At 35.9% G+C, this 25630-nt stretch overlaps 1 protein-coding gene across 7 annotated transcripts in view; it reads right to left on the reverse strand.

Annotated features, from left to right (window-relative positions):
- Positions 1-25630, reverse strand: part of RALGAPA1 (Ral GTPase activating protein catalytic subunit alpha 1) — a 384096-nt gene that overhangs the window by 300196 nt on the left and 58270 nt on the right. For all 7 annotated transcript variants that reach the window (XM_037834821.1, XM_037834823.1, XM_037834822.1 and 4 more), the window contains exons 2-4: positions 5407-5517; positions 4807-4856; positions 1854-1911 (exon numbers count right to left, since the gene is read on the reverse strand). In XM_037834821.1, the coding sequence (XP_037690749.1) occupies positions 1854-1911; positions 4807-4856; positions 5407-5517 (219 nt within the window). The remainder of the gene's footprint in view (positions 1-1853; positions 1912-4806; positions 4857-5406; positions 5518-25630) is intronic.

Here is a 25630-nt window from a genome sequence, read left to right on the forward strand (position 1 = left end):
GAGTAGAAAAACGGGGACCAAAACTAAATGAAAAATGGAGTAGGAGGGGGGAATAGAATGCTTTGGGTGTTCTTTTTTACTTTTATTTTTATTCTTATTTTCAGTCTTTTTGGTGTAAGGAAAACGTTCAAAAATTGACTGGGGTGATGAATGCACAACTATATGATGGCACTAGAACAGTTGATTGTGCACTGTGGATAAGTGTATGATATGGGAATATATCTCAATAAAACCGAATTTAAAAAAAAAAAAGAAATATACCATACCTTCCACCCAATAAAAACTATCTGAGTTGTTTGGGAAAAGATATTTCCAATTCACAGAACTGACAGAGAATTAGTAGCCAGTATGTATGAGGAACTCTTCATATTGAAAAAATGGGAGGGGGGTGCAAATAATCCAACTGAAAAGTGTACAAAGGACAGGCAATTTGCACAAACCTGAATGGTCAAATGAAAAGATGCCCGAGGTCATTAGGAAATATCAAATAAAAATAACATTACTATATTTCACATTCATCAGAGTGGCAAAAATTAGAGTGTCTGACAATGTCTCGTGTTGCCAAGAATGTGGTCCCAGAGCTCTCTCCTACACTGCTGGTAGTACTATTAATTGTCACAACTACTTTGGAGAGAATTTTCAAATATTCAGTAAAGTTGAAAGTGAGTAATTTCATTCCTTATCCTGAGGAAACTCACACATGTTTAAGGAATTATGAACAAGGACGTTTATTATAGAATTCTTGACAATAGCAAAAAAACTGAAAACAAACCAAAAGTTATAATATAGAGAAGATATATAAATTGTGATATATTCATACAATGGAATAATATGCAGAAGTTAAGACACGTCTTCATAGGATTTTGTCTTTTTCAGACCTTGCATCAACAGTCCAAAATTCCTTGTGTTACTGGTACTTCTAATTGGGATGGCCTACAGTTTCAAAGCCTCAGATAAGATTTCATTTGCTAGAACTGATTAAGTAATGCAGGGCCTAAATAAATCTATGACTTTCTTTTTTAAGAGAAATAAACACACCTGTACAAATGAATGTAAGGCCTATACATTCTGCTTCAAACAATCCAGACCCGGTAGTCATGTATTCCCCGTGAGAGAAGGGTCATAGAATTCTAGCAATCAGTCCTGACATAACTGAGGTACCGAAAGTCAGTCAGCAATTGCCTACCTGCAGACCCCTTTTTAATCAATTCAAGGGCCCTGGGGGGTTACTGTGATTGTTGCAAAACCAGACTCCAAGCCAGCAAGAATCTTGGCTTTAGTTCCTGATAACAGAAAGTCTGTGACCTCCTGGCCTACTTGGTCTGATAGTAATCCACACCAGGGTTACACACACACACACACACTCTTCCCCTTTTACTTTTCTGCCTCATTTCACGAGCTTCGAAGCCTTTACTTTGGGCCTTCAAACAGTAAGCCTAACTCCAGTCCCATCCTCCTCTTTTTTCGTGTGTGAAGCAAACTGCCAGCTACTACTGCTTGCTTTCAAAGCTGACTTTGACCTACGTCACACTTTGCATTTCTCTTCCATTACTGATCCACAGAGCTACTTATCTTGATGCTGAGCCTGTTTTATCTTTCTGGTTTTTATACTTTTAACATCATTGCTAATGAATTCAGAATAAAGGGAAGGTGAACTGAAGAAATTTATTATATTTTGACTGGAAATTCTTCATCTATATTTTTTTCTTATATTCACAGGCAATCTATTTCTATATTCTCTATTTTGTTTTTACTGAAGCATAAACTATGGCTTTATTTCAAATAATTACCAACCTATTAAAGGACATTTTCATACATTATTATTTTAAATGTGACAAATATAAGTTACTCACCAATACTATGAAACTGCCATCGCTGATGAATTCTTTCTGGAAGTAGCTGTAAAATTTTCTAAAATATACAAAAATAAACCAAAGTATGAAAGTAATGAGTACACATCCTGTGATGTGTGAAAAATTGTAAAGAGCTTATTAAGTTCCTAAGAATTTCTTGTGTAAAAGATTGTATTACAAATACAAAATATTCTTTGAGCTAGTCGACGGTATTGGCACTGGATAATATGTATCACCGGCATGTTGATTGCTTTCTGAAAACCCCAGAATAACAATTAATACAAAGATGTGAAACAGAAAATTAATTTTCTTAATCTTTTACAATAATATGGAAATTAACTGTATTTCTTTGTAATGATTAAATATTAATTCTAAAATATTTTAAAATGCTCATTTACTATTTTTAGAATGTCAGCATTGTGGATATCATTGATGAGTTTTCACTTCTTTCAGATATTAATATTTGTGACATTTTCCCTTTCTTCAAGTGGTACTTTATCCTGTTTGATACACCTAGGGGAAATATTCTGATCACAAAAACTCCATTAAATATTCGTACTATGGTTAATTCATATGAACCCAGAGGTACTTAGATGTTGTGATGCATAGAGGCATGAGAGCAAAATATTAAAATTTAGGAGCTCTATAGTTAAATTAACATATATAAGTTTTCATTAATTAGGAATAAACAGTTTTTACATATAATACTTTAAAAATTTTGCCATTAATTTCCTTTGCACTTGTGGGAATTATTTTAGACAGTGTAGCTGCCTTACTGATGAAATATGCCCTTCGGTATTAATCCATTTGCTGAATGACATCTGTGTGTGCATGTAGTTTTGCTGCCCTTAATGTTCTCATTATTATTTAGAAAGACAATTAATTGAATGCTCACAGGGCCTAGCACTAGACATTTTATATAAAGGTAGCTCATTAATCCTCACAACCATCCTAAAGGAGGGTTTATTAATCTCATTTTACAGATGAGGAAATGGGTACAAAGTGGAAGAGCAGAGATGTCGACCTTTTGATATACCTATTTCCAATATGGGAACTTTTATACTATTCTGCTCAAAGGATAATATATATGTTTTATACTTCTCTATCTTCCCTTTGACATAGCTTTCTTTAGTCTACCACATCCTAGAGAATTGTGAAGAAATTACAAAATTTTTCACAAATAAATGACGGTCTTCCATGAGACACATAAACTTCTTTACACTTGCCCTCCCCATATGTCCCCCACAGATAACTAACAATTGTATAGTTGTATTTATTTTGATGTGGAAAATAGATGAAATTATAGAAAAGTTGAAAAGATTTTGTGAACTACTCAAAAACATTTCTAAATTTTGACTATTAAATTCTATTTTAGATTTAAACACTTGTAAAATGGCAATAAACACATCTGCATCTTTCTTATGTGGTTAACAAAGATGAAAGAAATATGTGCTCTTAACTACATAGAAGAAAATAGAATATAAATCCTGTGCCATATTATTAACATTACATAATGATACTTTTTACTCCAAAAACAGCAAATCACTTTATTTATACTACATTGATTTTCTTTTTAATCATAAGCCTCTAATGGTAGAGGGCTAAGATATCATTATCCCCATTATTCCCAAAATAAGTAGAAAAACATCAGCACATAGGTTAAATATTTTTTCAAAAGATGAAAACCCTGTTATCTAGCATCTTTTTTCTAATAAAAATTTAGATCTTATTTCTGTTCTAAGAAGAACAAATGATCAGTATATATTACAAATAGAATAAATATTACTTTTTTAATAGAAGGGAAACTTTGAAAGGGCTTCTGTTAAGCAATCATCTTAGTTTCTGAATATAGAAGAAGCACAACTATTTTAAAGAATATCTATTTTCCAAGAATTATTACCTTGCTCTCTCTGTGGAAACTTTTATTCTTTCCTGTTTCCATATTCACCTTATGAACAAACAGATCATGCAAACACTTGGGGTGGTAAATATAATCAGATTCCTCAGAGTTAATGACTAATGAAAATTAATTGCAGAACAGGTACTAACATCAATTATGTCTGTCTGTAACTCTAAAAGAATTTTCTTTTTAGCTGTGATTAATCAACAACTAAAACAGTTGTTCAAATTCTTCCAAACTATATCAAAATACTCAACAAACAGAACTGTGAATTATCTTTAATTAGCAGCAAACACAAGTTGAAAGATTAAAGCTTAATCTTTAGAAACGGACTTCCAAAAATCTTTACTATGCCTTTCAAGTTGCAATGTCTAGGGTTTCTACAAATCTCTAAATTCTCAGCAAAGATCAGAAGTTGCTTTGAAAGAGAGAAGAATGAGGAATTATTTCAAAGGAGGGGGCAGGGTACAGGTCCACATTTTTATTACTGTGCCAAAAATAAAAAACAATAAACTTGAGCAGTCAAATTTTGCTCATCTAACCCTGATCTATGTGTCCTCCTGACTGTTCAGTTTAGCAACAAAAATCTGCCCCATTCCATTCCAAATTAACATAGAATAATAATCTTATAAACATTTTAAGACTACTTTGAATAAGTTTGCAATGAAGAGCAGTTAAAACAGAAACATAAATTTCTTAGAAGTTTAACAACTGCATGAATTTACCCTCTCCAGTTATACTGCTTTAGAATTAGAAAACAAAAAAATTCTCCATTTGTGTAAACCTTTCAGAAATTAAAGTTTTCATTGTTTACAAATATATATGGAATAACATACCAATTTTGTGATGTCAAATGTATAAATGTACAAATTCTATTTGTACCTAAACATAATACCTTATGCTCAAAAGAACAGAATTAAGTCAGGTATATTTTGAGGTTAAAAAATTAGATTAAGTTCTTGGGAAGGACAGCAGATATACCATGTTTCATATATTTCTTTGTATGTTCCATGAATTATTTTTGAAAAGGAAAAAAGATTCACATGCACTTACCTCAAAAATAAAAAGTATAGCATCCAATTCCTCCCTTTGAGACTTGTGACCTAAAACATTTTTACAGGAAAGCACTTTAATATACTATTTTCTTCTCATTGTTAACAATCACTCAATAAGTTTCAAGCACTGAAATGTTTTTCACTAATTCTTTGGTAAAATGTTTAAAGCATATTCTGTTCATTGTGTAGACAATATCACAACATCTCTACTCTTTTTAAACAATTACATTTAGATTCTACCTATTTATATCTAAAAACAAGTCATGATATTTTACAGAGAATTCTAAACCGGTCCTTAAAATAAAAATATGAAAATGACTACTCAAACCTGATATATGTCTCTAGAGCAGCACAAAGAAGGAGGGATGAGGAAACAGGTAAAATTGAACAGGAATAAAACTAAGTAGGATAGAACTAATAATTCATTAGTGGTTTTTCAAATACATGTCACTAGACCAGCGAGAGGGTATCTAAAAGCTACCTGACAAGAAGTGAAATAATATTAACATTCCAATATCTAAGAGCCTCTTTTTAAGTTAATGCTTACAACAATTATTCAAAACATCAACATAAGCCAGGACAGATTTTAACAGCTTACCTTTCTGCTTAAGACTAGCTTCAATAGTCACAAAATTTTCAAAGAACACATAATATATATGTGAAAAATGTTGGTCGAAAAACTGCTTAAGGTCAATAAATTCTGCATTCTCTGAAAAATATGCAAAAACGTTTTCAGTGATTACTAATTACATGTATTTTAAATCATGCTCAGGAAATATTCATTGTGTCAAGTTGCCTTCAAAAACATCAAAGATCTGCTCCTAGAATTCTATGCTATTAAGATATTTGAACTATGTTCTTTTTAATCTATATTCTTGTTTTCACAACCTTAGTCTTCATAGATTTTAGTTTTAATTTTACATTTTAAAATCTGTGCAAGACAGGTTTCTAAAAGAAAACAATGTCTCAATGATTTATTCAAAATTATTTGTTAACCTTACTAAAAAAAAGAGCAAGCTCTATTTTCAATTAACAGCTATACCTCTCCCAACTTCTCCCCAACAGTTTAAAACCAGGGCTTCTAACAATAGTTTATAATGTCTGAAATACATTTATTCAGAAAATAGGTATCTAACAATAGGCTTTATAAATCAGCACATGAGGGAATACAAAGTTCAACTGCAGAGCATACTGCTCTAAAAAGAAATTGTCAGTATAGTACAGGACACACGAAACTAAATGGATACTATATGCACAGTAAAAAGTGTTAGGTACTGAAAATGAGATAAACTATAATACCACATTAAAAGCACAAATATACTTTAAAAGTTCAGTGAGGGGTGAGGGTCGATGAAGAAGAAAGGACTGATCAAGGACATAATATTTAAAAAGGGCTTTTAAGGACAGGAGGAATTCTGGACATTAAGTGGCAGGGTGGAATGGGAAGGGCATTCTAGGCATAAACAAAGACATGGAGTGAGGAAAGCATGAGGCATGACAGGATGCAGATAAATAATTCACTTTGGCCAGAGCTCAGAACATTTTAACGAAAATAAAATTAAAAAAGTAGCCTTGAGATACGCTGTAAAATGTCTTGAATGCAATAAACTAAGGAGATTAGGCTTATTATTCCAAAGCAAAATAACCACCTATGTGTATGTACTCATGAACAGAAGAAATCAAATTATTAGCAGTGGAATGTGACTGGTTTTGTTATTTAGTTCATTCAAAGGGAGAGTGAGGAGGCTGAAGAAAAATAGGAAGTAGAAAACTTGCACTTTATATACTTTCTACTACTTGAATTTTTTTTAAATTCATTTTTATTGAGATATATTCATATAACATGCAGTCATACAAAACGTACATTCAATTGTTCACAATACCATTATATAGTTGTGCGTTCATCATCAAAGTTAATTTTTGAACATTTTCATTACCACACACAAAAATACTAAGAATAAAAATTAAAGTGAAAAAGAACAATTAAAGTAAAAAAGAACACTGGGTGCCTTTTTTTTTTTTTTTAACCCCCATTTTTCTACTCATTCATCCATACACTGGACAAAGGGGAGTGTGGTCCATATGGCTTTCCCAATCACACTGTCACCCCTCATAAGCTACATTTTTATACAATCATGTTCAAGATTCAAGTGTTCTGGATTGCAGTTTGACAGTTTCAGGTATTTACTGCTAGCTATTACAATTCATTAGAACTTCAAAAGGGTTGTCTATATTGTGCATAAGAGTGCCCACCAGAGTGACCTCTCGGCTCCTTTTGGAATCTCTCTGTCACTGAAGCTTATTTCATTTCCTTTCACATCCCCCTTTTGGTCAAGAAGATGTTCTCCATCCCACACTGCCAGGGAGATTCACTCCCCTGGGTGTCAGATCCCATGTAGGGGAGAGGGCAGTGAATTCACCTGCCAAGTTGGCTTAGCTAGAGGGAGAGGGCCACATCTAAGCAACAAAGAGGCATTCGGGAGGAGGCTCTTAAGCACAATTATAGGCAGGCTTAGCCTCTCCTTTGCAGCAACAGTCTTCCCAAGGGCAAGTCCTGTGGTAGAGGGTTCTGCCCATCGAACCACCAGTCCCCTTGAATTTGTTTTTCAAAAAACAAATTTCCTTTATAATAAAAAATAAATTTTAAAAAGGCACCTGAAAAATCAAAGATTTCTGAACCTGAGAGTGAGATGAGGGTTTATTACTTATAAATAAATTCAAGTTAAAAGGTAAACATCAATGGAAGACTTCAGAATAAAGTAAAATAGTAACAACATATAGGTAATACTTTAAAGTCTCTTTCAAGTATTATCCCATCTTATCATTATCTATAATAATTCTTTAGTGATATCTCCTCTATGGAATTTTCCCAGAATGTTTCTCTTTTGCTTTGTCTTCCCAAAAGGCAGGTATGGATGCTCTCTCCTCTCTATTTTCTCTATCATTCTCTCAACATTTCTAGGATATTCTTGTCTTTTTTTCCATAACTAGTCTATACTTCCTTGAGAAAAGAAACTATCTACCTCACCATATCAAAATCTAGCATAGTACTAGTAGTCAAATGAGTACATTTGAGTACAGGTACTCAAATGTATTATAATATGAATAAAATAAATTAATTATACTTTATCACATTCATTTTATAGCTTGAAAATTTTTAGCTTTGAAAAGATTGCATGACCCAACAACAGGCAAGTAACACTGCTTCACCTTGACTGGAATAAGAACACCCAGATTCCATCTCCTGCCGGTAACACTACCTACATGACTTTTCATAGTACTAGAAACAATAATGGCTAATTCTGTGCTGGACACTTCTAATTGCTTTAAAGAAATCAAATTCCTTTAATCCCCATGGCAATAATATTGAAAAGTACCATTATATTCCTATTTTATAAATGAGGAAACTTAGATAATAGAAAGTTTAAGTAACTTAAGTAAAGAAGCAGGACCAGGACTTAAACTTCAGGCAGCCTGGATCTAGGGCCCATGATCTTAATCTCTATGCTAATAGTCAGTCTCCACTGTAGTACCTATATGGGAAAAATAAAGAACACCAGTAATGTATCTACTGAATGCCTATTAAAAAGATAAGAATAATAGTCACCAAATACTAGTTAAGTATATTTTATACAATATCAAAATAAAAACACATACAACTGAAATAAACAGGAAAAGTGTTTATTTTTTTCCACACAGTACTTGAAACTAATAAAGAACGATTAAATCAGAATAAATGGGGGCTATAATCACCTCTAAATTTCCTAAAATTAATGTTTTAATCACAACTAATATCATAGGGGTTACTGAGAACAATAACAAAGGAAGACAAAAAAATCAAAACAAACCAAGAGTAAACATGAATCAACTCAAGATTCTGCAACTGAATTTAGGAACTAAGATTTTCTCCCTTAATTTCCTTCCGAGTCAACATATTAACAAAGCCTGGAAATTACATACTTGCTAATAAAAGATACTGGATTCAAAATTAGGCTGATTTGTTTTTTACTCTGTCTTTAAAGAAGTGGTTAGCAAATGAAAGCCCCATATAGTTTTGATCATCAACTCACAAAACTTAAATGGTAGAAGTGGAAGAAGAAACCCAGAAAAAAGTGGATAAAATATAATGAAGACTTTCATTTATTTAAAAACAATTCTGTCTACAAAACAGTAACACAGAATAAAAAAAAAAACAGAAAAGGAAGAAAACTCAGAAAGAAAAGAGATTATGGAAATACCTCAACCAATTTTAAACCCCAATGCCAAGTCCCATCCTTTCTAAAACAGTCCCCCCTTCACCCCATTCTGTCTACCCTTTCTGTGAATGCCTCCATTACTTACAGTCAATATGATTACTAATCAAGTCAATGAGCTAATATTGTTTTCCTAAAGACACTAGAACATCTTTGGGGGCAGAAAGCATGTCAATTTCTTTTTTTAATCCCTCAAATTTTCAGTCTAATACTAGGGAGAGTGCTTGGCATAATGCTGAACTAGTAGCCAGCTAGCATATTTTTAAGGGTTCTAATTTTTCCCCTATTTTCAGAAATACTTCTGTTTGATTTGAAGTGTTTGTGAATTAGTATTTCCTTAAAGAAACCAAGACAGATTTCAATCAGAAAATTCAGATCAACATTTATGAGTTTACAGAACGAACTCAAGCTTAGAAATGCCTTGTAGACTTTGGGAATATAACTGTAAGTAAAAAAAATAGTTCTAGACTTCATTTATTTTCCACACATAAAATTTTTCAGATGCCTCTTTAGCCTGTTTTATGAATAAGCTTTAAGATCCTGATTATAATATCTTTATCTTCTACAACATACTTTAAGACATTTAAGCACTGTAACAAATACATAACTAAACATTTCAAGGTTCAGTGGCCAGCTTTCCTGAGTTTAAAATTCAGATACTGAGTACTTCCCTATAAAATTTCTCAAGTAGCCAAAGCTGGAAGACCAAAAATTCAACAAATTTTGCAGTATCCTCATTCTTCTTCCTCAACCATTAAAACAAAAAATTACAATTTACAACTGCTTCTCAAATGATGACATCATAGTACACTGATCTTTTGAGGCAGGCCACAAGTAATCTGCTTCAAATAATAAAATACCAAACTGTGCAAATTATTGTCTTAAAATAATCAATATTAATGAGGATGGATCCAACAACATGGTGGACTGTCCTAACACAAATTAACCTCCCATTGCAAACACACAGAAATGCTGGTAAAAAATAAATAATACTAATAGTTTAATAACAAGCTCAACAAAAGAAAGTGGGAAGGAGAGAATGTGAAGGAAAGAGAGGAAAGCAGGAAAGGAGAAGGATAGAGGAATAGGAAGACACGGGGAAGGGAAAATGGCAAAGAAGTGTTATGGAGAAGAAGGGAGGGATAGAGAGGAAGGAGAAATATGAAGAAAGGGGTTTGTGGAGGAAGGGGGAATGGGGAGGAAGTAACAGTGGAGAGGATAAGGGGATGGGGAGAAAATATAGAGTCAGACACAAATGAAGGGGGAAGGGGAAAGTTTAAAAAAAGAGAAAAAAGGAGACGGGAGTAAGAAGCATAAATACACTGGATAAATTACAAATAATTTAAAACAATCAAGGTGAAAAAAGAGGGGACACACAGGGAAGGGAGAAGAAAGAAAGGACAAATGGAGGGAACTGATAAATAATAAGGTGGGAGAAAGAACTGAAGCTATTACTCAGAATACAACAGAAAATAAGATAGAAAATATAAAGAAGACGTTAAAAGAGTATATGAGAAGCTCTAGGAACAAAGAATAGAGAAAATGTAAGCAATATTCTAAGAAACAATATCTGAGAATTTTCTAAAATTGATGGACTATATCAGTCTGAAAAAGTATACTGCATTCCAAGCAGGATGATCAGAAATAATCCACACATGGGCACATTAAAACACTAAACACAAAGTACAATTATTAAACCAATAAAAAGATAAAAGCACAATTACCTACAAAAGAATATCAAAATCACGACAGACTTCTTATCAGCACAATATGGACAAGAATACAGTGCAGTTTTATATTTAAAGAACTGAGGGAGAACAACTGTCAATTTAGAATTCTATATCCAGCTAACGATTGTTCAACTGAAAGCATTAATGGGAGGTATTTTATAACACACTTAACAATTACCACTCGAAGAACACAAAGAATAATGCAAAGAACTAAAAGTTTATATTTCTGTAAGATGAGAAATAAACCCAGACGGAGGAGAGGGAAGCAAGGCACAAAGATGAGCAAAGTGAAAAACATCTGGATTAATCTAAATAAGCACTGCCTGTTGAAAATGAAAAGTTTGCTAACAAGGAAGAAATCTTAAAACAACACAACAACAACAACAAAAAAACGGCAATAATGTGAAAGATGAAACAAGTGACGGACAAAGTATATCAAGATCCTCATTTTGTTAAAAGAATGATAGAAGTACTAATGAACTCTGGACTTTGGTATGTTACTGAAATTTTTAAGTAACCACTAAAAGAGTACCAAAATGTATAACTTGTAAACCATTAAAGGAAAAACAATAATACAGAAATGCTTATCAAACTAACAGAAATGGGTATAAAAAGCACACAAGCAAAAAAAGATAAGGTGGCAGAAATAAACATACATACATCAGTAATAAAAAAATACTACTAGACTAAATTCTCCAGTTAAAAGGCAAATATAATCAGATTGAATTTAAAACACACATGAATATCTGGCTACACAGATTTACTAGAAAAACAAATAATAACAAAACTGAAATGTAAAAGGACCAAACAACGTTCCCAAGCAACTTAACTGCATCCTATAACAAAGCTCAAGAAAATTTATAGGAATGGAAAATACCCAGAACCCACCAAGTTATAATTCACACTGTATGACATCTAGTGAAAGATTACCAGGCATGTTTATGAGAACAGAACTCATAATGAAAAAATAATAAATCAACCAGAACCAAACCAGAACTGACACAGATGTTAGAATGAACAGAAAAGGGAATTAAAATTATAATTGTATTCCACATGTTCAAAAAGTTAAGCAGACACATGAAAAATACAAGAAAGACCCAAGTCAACCTTCTATAGATAAAAACTATGCTAGGGTAAAAATTAAACTGGTTGGAATTAACAGCAGAATGACATCACAGAAGAAAAGATAAATAAGCCTGAAGACATATCAACAGAAGCTACACAAAAGGAAACACTGAGAAAACAAATAATCCAAAAAACTGAAAAATGCATCAGTAAACTATAGGACAATTTCAAGAGGTCTGACATAAGGGTAATCGAAATCCCCAAGAGGGAAAAGCATGAAAAAATATTCAGAGAAATAAATGATCAAAATTTTTCCAAGACTGAAGAAAACCACAAACCCACAGATACTTAATGAACTCCCACTAACAATAAACATGAAGAAACTTTCCAAAGGTACATTATAATCGAATTGCTCAGAATCAATGATAAAGTCTTAAAAGCAGCCAGAATGAAAAAAAAAAAAAAAAAGACATGTTACAGGGTGACTAAAATAAAGATGACATCAGAAATCTCTTCAGAAACAACACACAAGAAACTATCAATAAGGTGAAAAGACAACCACAATGAGATAACGTTTCACACCCACAAGAATGGCTACTATTTACAAAATAGAAAATATCAAGTGTTGGAAAGAATGTGGAGGAATAGGAACCCTCAAACATTGTCGATGGGAGCATAAAAAGGTGCAGTCACTGTTAAAAAGCAGTTTGGCAGATCCTCAGAAAATTAAGTACAGAATTGCCATATGCCCCATCAATCCAACTTCTAGGTATATAAGCACCCAAAAAATGAAAGTAGGGATTCAGATATTTGCACAATGATGTTCAAAGCAGCATATTCACAATAGCAAAAAGGTGGAAACAACCCAAATGCTCAACAACACAAGAATAAACAAAATGTGCTATATACATGCAATGGAATGTTATTCAGCCATAAAAAGGAATGAAAGTTCTGATCCATGCTACAACATGAATGAACCTTGAAGACATATGTTGAGTTAAATTAGTAAAATGCAAAAGGACAAGTACTGTATGATCTCACTATGTAAAATAATTAGAATATGCAAATTCATAGAATCAAAAATTAGAATACAAGTTACCAGGGGTGGGAGTGAGGAATGAGGAGTTAATGCATAACTGGTACAGTTTCTGTGTGGATGATCGAAAAGTTTTTGTAATGCATGGTGGTAACTGAAGCACAATATTGTGAAAGTATTTTACACCACTGAATTGTATATTTGAAAGTGGCTAAAATGATTAGTAGCCACTTTTGTATATATGTTAAGAGGACAGAACTGTGCATCACAAAAAGTGAACCCTAAGGATGGTTCCTGGAGGACTGTGGGAAGACAGGAGAGTAGGGCACTCCAGGACTCAGTCCTTCCACCAAAACAATTATTAAACAGGCAGGAACTGTTTGAAATAGCTATTTGGAAACTCCAGAAGTTAGAAGAACATAGTACAGCATTCAAGAAAGAGCAGGAGGAAGAGGCTGATAAATTACACATGCTTAAATGGAGACAGCAGCAGCCATTGTTTCAACCCACCCGAGACAAAGGTGATGGCAGTCATTGTTTCAACTCACCCAGGACAAGAGCAGCAGCAGTGGAGACAGACACTGCATTTCCTAATGGCTGCAAGGGATAGCTGAAAGGATGCATTTGCTGGGGAGGCTGGTAAAGCTTAGATTCAGAGCCACTGGAGAAGCTCTTGGCACCCTTCATGATCCCTTCCCCAGGGCACTTTGAAGCCAATGTGTGCCCCCTTTGTGGGTCCCAGGCCTTATTTTGGCTGGAAGACTGATTTGGGAAGTCTTTTTCAGCATGCGCCTTCTCCCAGAGTTTGCCTACTAGGCAAAAGCAGCCAGAGACAACAATAAGAACAAAACAAAACAAAACAAAACAAACAATAAGAACAACAAAAAAACAGGGAGTATAAGAAACTACAGAGGCAGTCAGTCTCAGGCAAAGGCCTGCCAGCAATGAACACCCAGGAGAGGGAGATCTGTCTCCTGGGAAACAAGAGAATAACCAAAATCCTGAAAACAGACAAACTCCAAAACAACTAACAAGCAAAAGCCCAGGACAAAACAGGACAAGAAAGAAAAGGAAAACCTTGCACACTGCATTCTCCTTGGGCATACCTTTCTGATAGGAGAACTGAAGCTCAAGAAAATCTGTCTTATCACCAACTGATAACAAAATCAAGAAACAGACCTCAGGGAATAAACCCCAGAGTTAAAATTTTTAAATATTAAAATGTACAGTGTGCAAAAAAAAAAAAAGAATGCAAGACAAACAAAGAAACAGGAAATGATGGTCCATCCAAAGGAAGAGGATAAAAATACAGTAAAAACAAATGAAGAAGATGGGAATGTGGACATATGGAACAAAGCAACTAAAAAAACAATCTTGAAAATGCTCAAGATGTTGAAGGAATACAGTGAAAGAACTAAACGATATCAGGAAAACAATGAATGAGCATATGAGAGTGCTAGTGGAGATAGCAATTTTTTTAGGAACTAACATTTTTAAAGGAACTAAACAAAACTACTGGAGTTGAAGACCACAATACCTGAAATGAAAACTGCCCAGGAAGGGTTCAACACATTGGAGCTGGCAAAAGAAAGAATCAGTGAACTTGAACACAAGACACTTGAAATGAGGCTGGCTGATGAGCAGAAACAAAAAAGAACTATTAAGAGTAAAAATGCCCTAAAACACCTCTGGGACACCACCAAGTGTACCAATATACACATTATGGGATTCCCTAAATGAAAAGAAAGAGAGAAAGGTGCAGAAGGAGTATTCAAAGAAATAATGATAGAGAACTTCCCAAACTTAGCAAAAGATGTGAACATACCCATACCAGAAGGCCAGAGAACACTAAGGATAAACATGAAGAAAAATCCACCCCCGTCATATATTGGGCATACTATTGAATGCAAAGAACAAGGAGAGAGTTGTGAAATCTGCAAGAGAAAAGCAACTTGTTATGTACAACTGCCAATTAGACTGAGTGCCAATTTCTCATCAGAAATCATGGAGGCAAGAACGCAGTGAGTTGAAATATTTAAAGCGCTGAAGGAAACCACTGCCAACCAAGAATTTTATCTGGTGAGACTTCTCTTTCAAAAATGGGGGGGGGGGGGGCGGGGAGGCAGGGCAAGATGGCAGCATAGAAAGGTGTGGAATTTAGTTAGTCTTCTAGAGCACCTAGTAAATAGCCAGGAACAACTAGTAAATAGCCTGGAACAACTGTGGGGGGACATGCACGACTGTTCACACATCATACATCAGTCAGGAATGGGTGGAATGTCTGAGATTGCAGCATAAAAACTGTAAGTAAAACTACAGAGCTGGCGCCCCTCCCCACTGGCATGGCAGGCTGAGATGCAAAACCTCTCTGTGGGAGAAAGAAACAGTCACTGCCAGGAGCAAGAAAATGTAGCTCAACCAAATATCAACTGTGGTTTTAATTTAACAAATTTGGACTATTGAATACAAGCTACAAGCACAGATAAGCACTGAGCAAGCAGGAATCTGAGGTTCCTCCCTGAAGAGAGGAGGAAGGGCTGAAGAAAAAAAAATACTTAACTAAATAAAATCAGAGGCTTTTGGAGACGGCAGAGCTCAGAATACCGGAAAACAGCTGTGTCCCAAGAAAAGGGGCACAAAGAACTGGGTACAAACACCGGTCAACCAGTGAAACTGAGGAGCAGGAAACTGGCTCTGAAAAGGAGCTTTTGCTCTTTTTCCATTTTTTCCCTCTTATTTTAAGCAGCTCATTAGAGAAAGCCTCAGGCATTTTCAATTGTCAGTGCCAACCCACGCAAGGGTAGAGTTAAGAGAGTCAGGGAAACAAAGGAGGAATTTAAGTACGGAAGATAACTCCCTGGGGAGTGTATCTTCCCTAAGAAAAAGGGGCAGGGGCCCAGCTCAAGTGGCAGCCCTCCTTCAGAGAACTCAGATCCCAGGGCCTAGTGGCAAAAAAAAAAGCAGGGGCATAGAAACCCTCAGTTTCACCAACCTGGGTCAAACAAAGCCTGTGCTCAGAGGCAAAACAGAGTCTGAGGACAATTAAGTTACTGAACAGTGCCATTTGCTGGACAGCCTACATGCCCTATACAGGAACCAAGCCCTGTTTTGGCTGAGAAATAGGGAACACCCAATTGTTAAAGCAGGGCCCCAAAACAAACTCAGGTCTTGCTAGCCAGTGGAAAATAGAGAACCACTGGAAGCCAGTAGATTTGCATTACCACACACAGTGAACTTTCTGGGGTGCCCAGTGCCTACCTCCCATCCCTGTGCCAGGCTACAGTGAACACCTGATTTTGGAGGGAAGGCTGGGGGGCAGAGCCAGGGAGAGAAAAAAGAAAAAGATAGAGATCAAAGTCAACCAACAAGAAAACCTTAGGCAAAAGAGAGAAAACAACCTCCAGAATAAACCAATCAAGAAAGTCAGATGCCAAGACACTAGCAAAAAATCACAGGACACATTAGGAAACGGGAAAATATGGCCCAAAGGAAGAAACTAACATTTCAACTGAGATTCAGGAGTTGAAACAACTAATTATAGATGTTCAAACAAATCTTTGAAATCAAATCAATGAGGTAAGAGAGAATGTGACAAAAGAGATGAAGGATATAAAGAAGACACTGAGTGACAATAAGGAAGAATTCATAACCTTGAAAATACAAATGGCAGTACTTATGGGAATGAAAGGCACAAAAAAGAGAAGAAAAACAAAATGGAGACATACAACAGCAGACTTAGAGAGAAGAAAGGAACAGTGAGATGCAGGACAGGACATCTGAAATTGTGCACACAAAGGAAAAGATACAGAAGAATGGAAAAATATGAGCAGGGTCTCAGGGAACTGAAGGACAACACGAAGTGCATAAGTATACATGTTATAGGTTTCCCTGAAGCAGAAGAGAAGGGAAAAGCAGCAGAAGGAACAATAGAGGAAATAATCAATGAAAACTTCCCAACTCTTATGAGACATAAAATTACAATCCAAGAAGCACAGCGTACCCCAAACAGAAATGATCCAAACAGACCTACTCCAAGACACTCACTAATCAGATTTTCAAATACCAAAGACAAAGAGAGAATTCTGGAAGCAGCAAGAAAAAAGTAATCCATCACATACAAGGTGAAGCTCAACAAGACCAAGTGTGGATCTCTCAGCAGAAACCATGGAGGTGAGAAGACAGTAGTACAACATATTTAAGATACTGAAAGAGGAAAAACTGCCAACCAAGAATCCTATGTCTGGCAAAATTGTCCTTTGAAAATGAGGGACTGTTTAAAATATATACAGCTAAACAGACACTGAGAGAGTTCATGAACAGGAGATCTCCTCTACAGGAAATAATAAAAGGAATGCTACAGACAGATAGGAAAAGACAGGAGACAGAGGTTTGGAGAAGACTGTAAAAATGACAATATCAGAAGATAAAAAGAGGATAGAGATAGGGCATTTGATGTTGAAAGAGTATAGGATGTTTTAGAGGATTGATTGTGTAGATCTAAAAATGGATAGCACACTACAGTGATGGTAGCACAATATTGTAAGTACACTGAAAAAGATGATTGTGAATATGGTTGAAAGTAGAATGTTAGGGGTATGTATGACACCAGAAAGAAAGACAGAAGATAAAGACTGGGACTGTATAACAGTGAAAACTAGAGTGGTCAATGAGTGTGATTAAATATACAAGCTAAGAATATTTTTGCATGAGGGAACAGCAGGAAGGAATGAAGTTATGAGGTATGCATTGAAGTGAATGGACAGTGATTACAGTGGGTTGGGTGAAATAAGCAAGAAATTAAAAGACAAACATAATGCCTCACTGATACGGACTAATAATTATGTGTAAACTCTGAGAATTGAATCTAGAAGCATAGGTTATAAGGGAAAGGCTTATGTGGAGGTTCCTAGATCATATGCCCTTACAGCAGTCATATTGATTCATGATTTGTAGCAGTGATTTCTAGGTTTTGAGATTCTGAGCTGTTTGTGTGTGATGTGATCAGTCCCTGGAGCTCCAGGTGTCTGTGTGGCACCTGGGACTCAGAGCCAGAGTCGGCGGCTGTGAGTGTCGGCATCGCCCCATGAACCAACTGTTAAAGAGGCTGAAAAGGACATCAGACTTTGATTGGAGATATGAATGAAATGGACTTGGCTGAGATTGGGGTGGATCAAACTGAAGGGCAGAGGATGATTATTAACCAAGTTTTAAAACTTTGGCTTCTGTGTGGGACCAAAGGAAGAGAAGGTTATATGGTGCAAGGTCTGGGCTTTCTATAGCACACTATGTGGTTTAACTTGTCTGGTCAGTTTACTCAAATGACATACTTAAATGGAACGTTGACTAGGGAGTGAGACCTTGTTGGTTTGTACAGGTTAGCATAACACCCCGATATAACCCAGAGTAATTTGGGCACAGAATAAAATGTATTTGCAAAGCCCCCCTGAGGAACTGTGGGAAAATATGGAAATATTAAACTTCCCCAGCTGGAGAATTCCTAATACTCTTGCAAGCATTAGGGACCAACAGTTTAGTAGGTCGAGCCCTCGATCTTGGGGCTTGCCCTTATGAAGCTTGTTACCGCAAAGGAGAGAATAAGCCTACTATAATTGTGCCCAAGAGTCACCCCCAGAGGGCCTCTTTTGTCACTCAGATGTGGCCTCTCTCTCTAAACCAACTCGGCAGGTAAACTCACTGCCCTCCCTACTACATGGGACATGACTCACAGGGCTATAAATCTCCCTGGCAATGTGCAACGTGACTCCTGTGGATGAGCCTGGACCCTGCATTGTGTAATTGAGAAAGCCACCTGGACCAAAAAGGGGAAGAGAATTGAAACAAAATAAAGTTTCAGTGGCTGAGAGATTTCAAACAGAGTTGAGAGATCATTCTGGAGATAACTCTTATGTGTCATATAGACATCCCATTTTAGTTGTTAGTTTATTAGAATAGTTAGAAGAAAATATCTGAAACTGCTGAACTGCAATCCAGTAGCCCTGATTCTTGAAGGTGCGCATAAAACTATATAGTATATACGGTGTGATCATGTGAATGTGAAAACTTTATGGCTCTTACTTCCTTTACCCAGTGTATGGACAAATGATAGAAAATTGGCAACAAAAAGTAAATGAATAATATGGAAGAATTTTGGGTATTCTTTTTACTTTTATTTTTATTCTCATTTTTATTTTCTGGAGTAATGAAAATGTTCAAAAATTGATTGTGATGACGAATTCACACCTATATAATGACACTGGGAACAACCGTTTTACACTTCGGATGATTGTATAGTATGTAAATATATTTCAATAAAATTACATTAAAAATTATATTAATTTTTTTAAAAATAAGGGAGAGATTGAGCATTCTCAGATAAACAAAAACTGGAGGAGTTCATAGCCACAAGACCTGCCCAACAAGCAATGCTAAAGAGAGTTCTTCAGACTGAAAAGAAAGGACACTACTAGACAGTGGTTCAAAGTGGCATAAAGAAATAAAGAATGTGGTAAAGGTAACTGGGTAATTATAGCTGCCAGTATTATTGTAAATGTATTGTTTGGTATGTGATTCAATGTACTTCCTACAGGTGTTAAAATGCAAATGCATAAAAAGTAATGATTAATCTATGTTTTGGGACACACAATGCGCAAAGATGTAAGTGGTAGCAAGAATGAAAAACAAACTGGCGGACAAAGGGTTACAGGAAAACTATATTTGTGTGCTATTGAAGTTAAGTTGGTATCACACTAAATATGACTGTTATATATTTAGGATGTTAAATTTTAACCCCATGATAACCAAAAGGAAAATATATGAAAAAGATAGCCATGTAGAAATGAGAAGGCATTAAATATGGTACAATACAAAAAAGCAAATAAATATGAAAATAGGCATTAATGGAAGTGAGGGACAAAAAAGGTATAAGACATATGTGCCAATTTGAATGTATTATGTCCCCCAAAACGCCATTATCTTTGACCTAATCTTGTGTGGGCAGACGTATCAGTGTTAATTAGATTGTAATTCTTTTGAGTGTTTCCATGGAGATGTGACCCACCCAACTGTGGGTGATGACTCTGACTGGAAAGCTCCCATGGAGGTGTGGCCCCACCCATTCAGCATGGGCCTTGATTAGTTCACTGGAGCACTATGTAAGCTCAGACAGAAGGCAAGAACTTGCTACAGCCAAGAGGGACACTTTGAAGAATGCACAGAAGCTGAGAGAGTAGCTGCAGATGAGAGACAGTTTGAAGATAGCTGTTGAAAGTAGACTCTTGCTCCGGAGAAGCTAAGAGGACAAACACCCCAAGAGCAACTATGAGTGACATTTTTTGAGGAACTGCAGCCTAGAAAGGAACGTCCTGCAAGAAAGCCATTTTGAAACCAGAACTTTGGAGCAGACGCTAGCCACATGCCTTGCCAGCTAACAGAGGTTTTCTGGACACCACTGGCCATCCTCCAGTGAAGGTAACTGATTGCTGATGTGTTACCATGGACACTTTATGGCCTTAAGACTGTAACTGTGTAACCAAATAAACCCCCTTAAAAGCCACTCCATTTCTGATGTTTTGCATTCTGGCAGCATTAGCAAACTAGAACAACATACAAAGACTAAATATCTAAAAGACCAAAGAAAGTCTTATTTTATCAGTAATGGTTTGAAATGTAAATGATTTAAACTCTCCAATCAAAAGGCAGGGAGTGGCAGAATGGATAAAAAAGCATTACCCAACTAGATGCTGTCTGCAAGAGACTCATATTAAATTCAAAGATAGAAAATATATTGAGGATGAAAGGATGAAAATAAATATACCATGCAAGTAGTAACCAAAATAGAACTGGGGCAGCTATAGGAATATCAGACAAAATAGGCTTTAAGTCAAAAGCAGTTATAAAGAAGATGGTCGTCATACACTGATAAAGGGGACAATTCTACAGGAGTATGTAACAATTATAAATATATATGCACCTAACAGCAGAGGCACAAAATATATGCAACAAATACTGACAGATTTGAAGGGAGAAATTGATGATCCTATAGTAACTGTAGAAAACTTTAAATACACCACTTTCAATATTGGATAGAACTTCTAGTCAGAAGATCAGTAAGTACAGGACTTGTATGATACATTGAACCAACAAGACCTAACAGACATATACAGAACACTTCCCCCGACAAAAAGAGAATACACATTCTTTTTGAGTGCACATGGATCATTCTCCAGGATAGACCAGATGTTAGGTCACAAAACAGGTCTCAATAAACTCAAAAATACTGAAATCATACAATGTATATTCTCCAAGAAAAATAGAATGAAGCTAGAAATCAATAAGAGAGGGACATGGAAAATTCACAAATATGTGGAAACCAAACAACATACTCTTAAACAACGAATGGGTGAAAGAAGAAATCAGATGCAAAATTAGGAAATATCCTGAGGCAAATGAAAATAAAACATAGCAAAACTTAAGGAATACAAAGAACACAATGCTGGGAAGGGAACTTATGGTTCCATATGTTTACATCAGAAAAGAAAGACTTCAAATCATAGACCTAACCTCAAAACTGGAAGAACTAGAAAAAAAACTAAACCCAAAGTGAGCAGAAGGAAGGAAAAAACAAATATTAGAGCAGAGATAAATGAAATAGAAAAAGAGAACAAGAGAGAAAATCAACAAAACCAAAAGTTAGTTCTTTAGAAAGATCAACCAAATCAACAAATGCTTAGCTAGATTGACAAAGACAGGATATGAGTAAATAAAATCAGAATTGAAAAGAGGGACATTACTACTGACCCTGCTGAAACAAAAAGCATTATAAGAGGATAATATGAACAACTATGCCTATAAACTAGATAACCTAGATGGAATGGACAAGTTCCTAGAAACACACAAACCACCTACACTGACTCAAGAAGAACTAGATCTCAACAAACCAGTTACCAATAAAGAGATTGAATCAATTATCAAAAACCTCCCAATAAACAAAAGTCCAGGACAAGCTGGCTTCAGAGGGGATTTCTACAATTCTGCTCAAACTTTTCAAAAAAAATTGATGATGATGGAACACTCCCTAACTCAATCTACAAAGCTAACATCATTCTTATTCCAAAGAGAGATAGAGATACCCCATGAAAACTATGCACCAGTGTCCCTTATGAATATAGATACAAAAGTCTGAATCCAAAGGCATATTAAAAGAATAATGCACCATGATCAAGTGGGATTTATCCCTGGCATGCAAGATTGGTTCAAGACAAGAAAATCAATTAATGTAATACACCACATTAACATAATGAGGGAAAAAACCCCACATGATTATCTCAATTGATGCAGAAAAGGCATTAGACAAAACACGGCAGCCCTACTTGATAAAAACATTTAGAACACCAGAAATAGAAGGAAACTTCCTCAACACAATAAAGGACATATATGAAAAGCCCACAGCTAACATCCTACTTGATGAATGACTGAAAGATTTCCCTTTAAGATAAGGAACAAGACAAAGATGCTCACTGACACCACTATTACTAAACATTGTACTGGAAGTTCTTGCCAAAACATTTAGGCAAGAAAAAAAAATAAAAGCATCCAAATTGGAAAGGAAGAAGTAAAACGTTCCCTATTTGCAGAAAATCCTGAAAAATCCACAATAATGCTACTAGAACTAACGAATGAATTTGGCAAGGTGGCAGGATACAAGTTCAACACCCCCAAAATAGTAGTGTTTCTATACACAAGCAATGAACAACTAGAAGAAGAGATCAAGAAAAAAATTCAATTCACAATAGTAACTAAAAGAATCAAACATCTAGGTAGCAGAGCAAAATGGTGGCATAGAGAGGTGTGGAATTTAGTCAGCCCTGTAGAGCAACTAGTAAATAACCAGGAACAACTAGTCAATAACCTGGAAGAACAGTTGGGAGACATCCATGAATGGACACACATTGTACACCAGCCTGGAATGCATGGAACGGCTCAGATTGTAGCATAGAATCATAATTAAAGTGCCGTAAACCTGGAGCCGTGCCGCTCCCTCCTCAGACAAGGCAAGGTGAGCTGAAACACTGCTGTATGGAAAAAAGAAACAGGTTACAGGGAAAGTAACTCAACCCAGCTTCAATTCCGGTTTTAATTAATAAGTCTGGACTACGAATACAGCCGACAGAGCAGGAAGGGAAGCAGGTTCCTTCCAGCAGGGAGGAGGCAGGGCTGACAGGAAAAAAATACATAAAGAAAGAAAAACAGAGAATTTTGGAGATAGCTGAGCTCAGAATACTGGTAGACGGCTGTGTCCCAAGAAAAGGGGCACAGACAACTGGGTACCAACTCTAGCAGACTGGCGAAACTAAGGGGCTGGGGACTGGTTCTTAAAATGGGCTTTTGTTCTTTTTCCATTTTTAACTCTCTCATTCTAAGCAGCCCATTAGAGAAAGCCTCAGGCATTTTCAATTCTGTGCTGAACAAGGCAAAAGAGGAGCTAACAAAGCCAAAAAGACGAAGGAGGAATTCAAGCAGAGCAGATAACTCACTAGAGGGTGTATCTTCCCAAAGAAAAGGGAGGTGGGACTGGGTAAAGTGGCTGCCCTCTCTCAGAGAATTCAGACCTGGAGGGAAACAAACAAACCAGAAACAACTTAAACTTAAGCTTCTGACACCCTTGGCCCCTCGCAAGGTCAGTCTCCACTGTGAATTAAATGGACCACAACTTTTTACACCAGTGGGGAGCTGCAGGATGACAAGCACCACCTGCTGGGCTGGACAGCGAAAGCAAAGAGTCTAGAGGCCTCACAAGAAAGTCTGTCAATCTTCTAGGACTCACCCTCAGGGAAACCTAATATTGAATATAGCATCCTCCTGAGACCAGAGTTCCTCTGGTCTGGGAAAATCTGATTGGGACAATCAAGGAAACCAGATGCCTAGACAACAGAAAACGAAAAACCACACTAGGAAAAATGAAGATACGGCCCAGTCAAAGGAAAAAACTTAGACTTCAACTGAGATATAGGAATTAAAGCAACTAATTATTATTAAAACAAACATCCTAAATCAATTAAAAAATCAATCCAAAAATCAATTCAGTGAGTTGAAGGAAGATATGGCAAAAGAGATGAAGGATGTAAAGAAGACACTGGGCAAACACAAGGCAGAAATCGAAAGTTTGAAAAAACAATTAGCAGAACTTACAGGAATGAAAAGCACAACACAAGAGATGAAGGACACAGTGGTGACACAGCAGCAGATTTGAAGGGGCAGAAGAAAAGACTCATGAACTGGAGAACAGGACATCTGAAATCCTACACACAAAAGAACAGATGGGGAAAAGAATGGAGAAATATGAGCGACGTCTCAGGGAAGTGAGTAACAAAATGAAGCACATGCATGTATGTGTCATAGGTGTCTTAGAAGGGGAAGAGAAGGGAAAGGGGGCAGAGGCAATAATGGAGGAAATAGTCACTGAAAATTTCCCATCTCATAAAAGACATAAAATTACAGATCCAAGAAGCACAGTGAACTCCAAACAGAATGGATCCAAACAGACTTACACGAAGACACTTAACAATCAGATTATCAAACATCAAAGATAAAGAGAGAATTCTGGAAGCGGCAAGAGAAAAGCGATCCATCACATACAAAGGAAGATCAATATGACTATGTGCAGATTTTTCAGTAGAAACCATGGAGGTATAAAGGCAGTGGTATGATATATTTAAGATACTGAAAAGAGAAAAATCACCAACCAAGAATTTTATATCCAGCAAAACTGTCCTTTAAATGAGGGAGTTTAAAATATTCTCAAACAGACAATGAAAGAGTTTGTGAACAAGATACCTGCTCTACAGGAAATACTAAAGGGAGCGCTCCAGACAGGAAAAAACAGGAGGGAGACGTTTGGAGCACAATGTTGGGAGATGATAACACAATAATGTAAGTACATTAGACAAACATGACTGTGAGTATGGTTGAAAGAGAAAGGTTAGGGGCATGTAGGACAACAGAAGGAAAGACAGAAGATAAAGACTGGGACTGTGTGGCTTAATGAAACCTAGAGGGGTCAATGATTCTGATAAAATGTGCAAATATGTTTTTGCATGAGGGAGAACAAATGAATGTCAACTTTGCAAGGTGTTAAAAAGGAGGTGGTAGTGTGGGGAGGGAATACAATCAATGCAAACTAGAATCTATAGTTAAAAGTAACATTGCAATATGCTTTCTTTAACTGTAACAAAGGCAACACACCAAAGCTAAATGCCTATAAGAGGGGGACATAAGGGAGGGGTATGGAATTCTTGGCATTAGTATTGTTGCCTGACTTTTTTATGGTATATTATTTTTACCTTTTGTGGTTGTTAGTTGCCATTTTTTTCTTTTTCTTTTGTCTTTTTATTTTTTTGCCTCTTCCTCTTTCTTCGTGGCTGTATTTTATCTTATTTTTACTTTTCCTTTTATCGAATTTATTATTCTTTGTTTCAATTCTTTCTCTGAGTAATGAATAAGTGCTAATTGTGCTGATTGTGGTGATGAATGCACAACTAAATGATGATACTGTAAACAATTGATTGTACAATATGGATGACTGTATGGTATTTGAATATATCCCTATAAAATTGCAGGGGAAAAAATAAACAGAGGCACACAAGTGCTGGAGAGAATGTGAAGAGAGATATGTACATATTCACTGTTGGTGGGGAAGTAGAATGGTGTAGCCTATCTGGAGGACAGTGTGGTCGTTCCACA

The sequence above is a fragment of the Choloepus didactylus genome, chromosome 4 (assembly GCF_015220235.1).
Source record: "Choloepus didactylus isolate mChoDid1 chromosome 4, mChoDid1.pri, whole genome shotgun sequence".
Classification (NCBI taxonomy): Eukaryota; Metazoa; Chordata; class Mammalia; order Pilosa; family Megalonychidae; genus Choloepus; species Choloepus didactylus.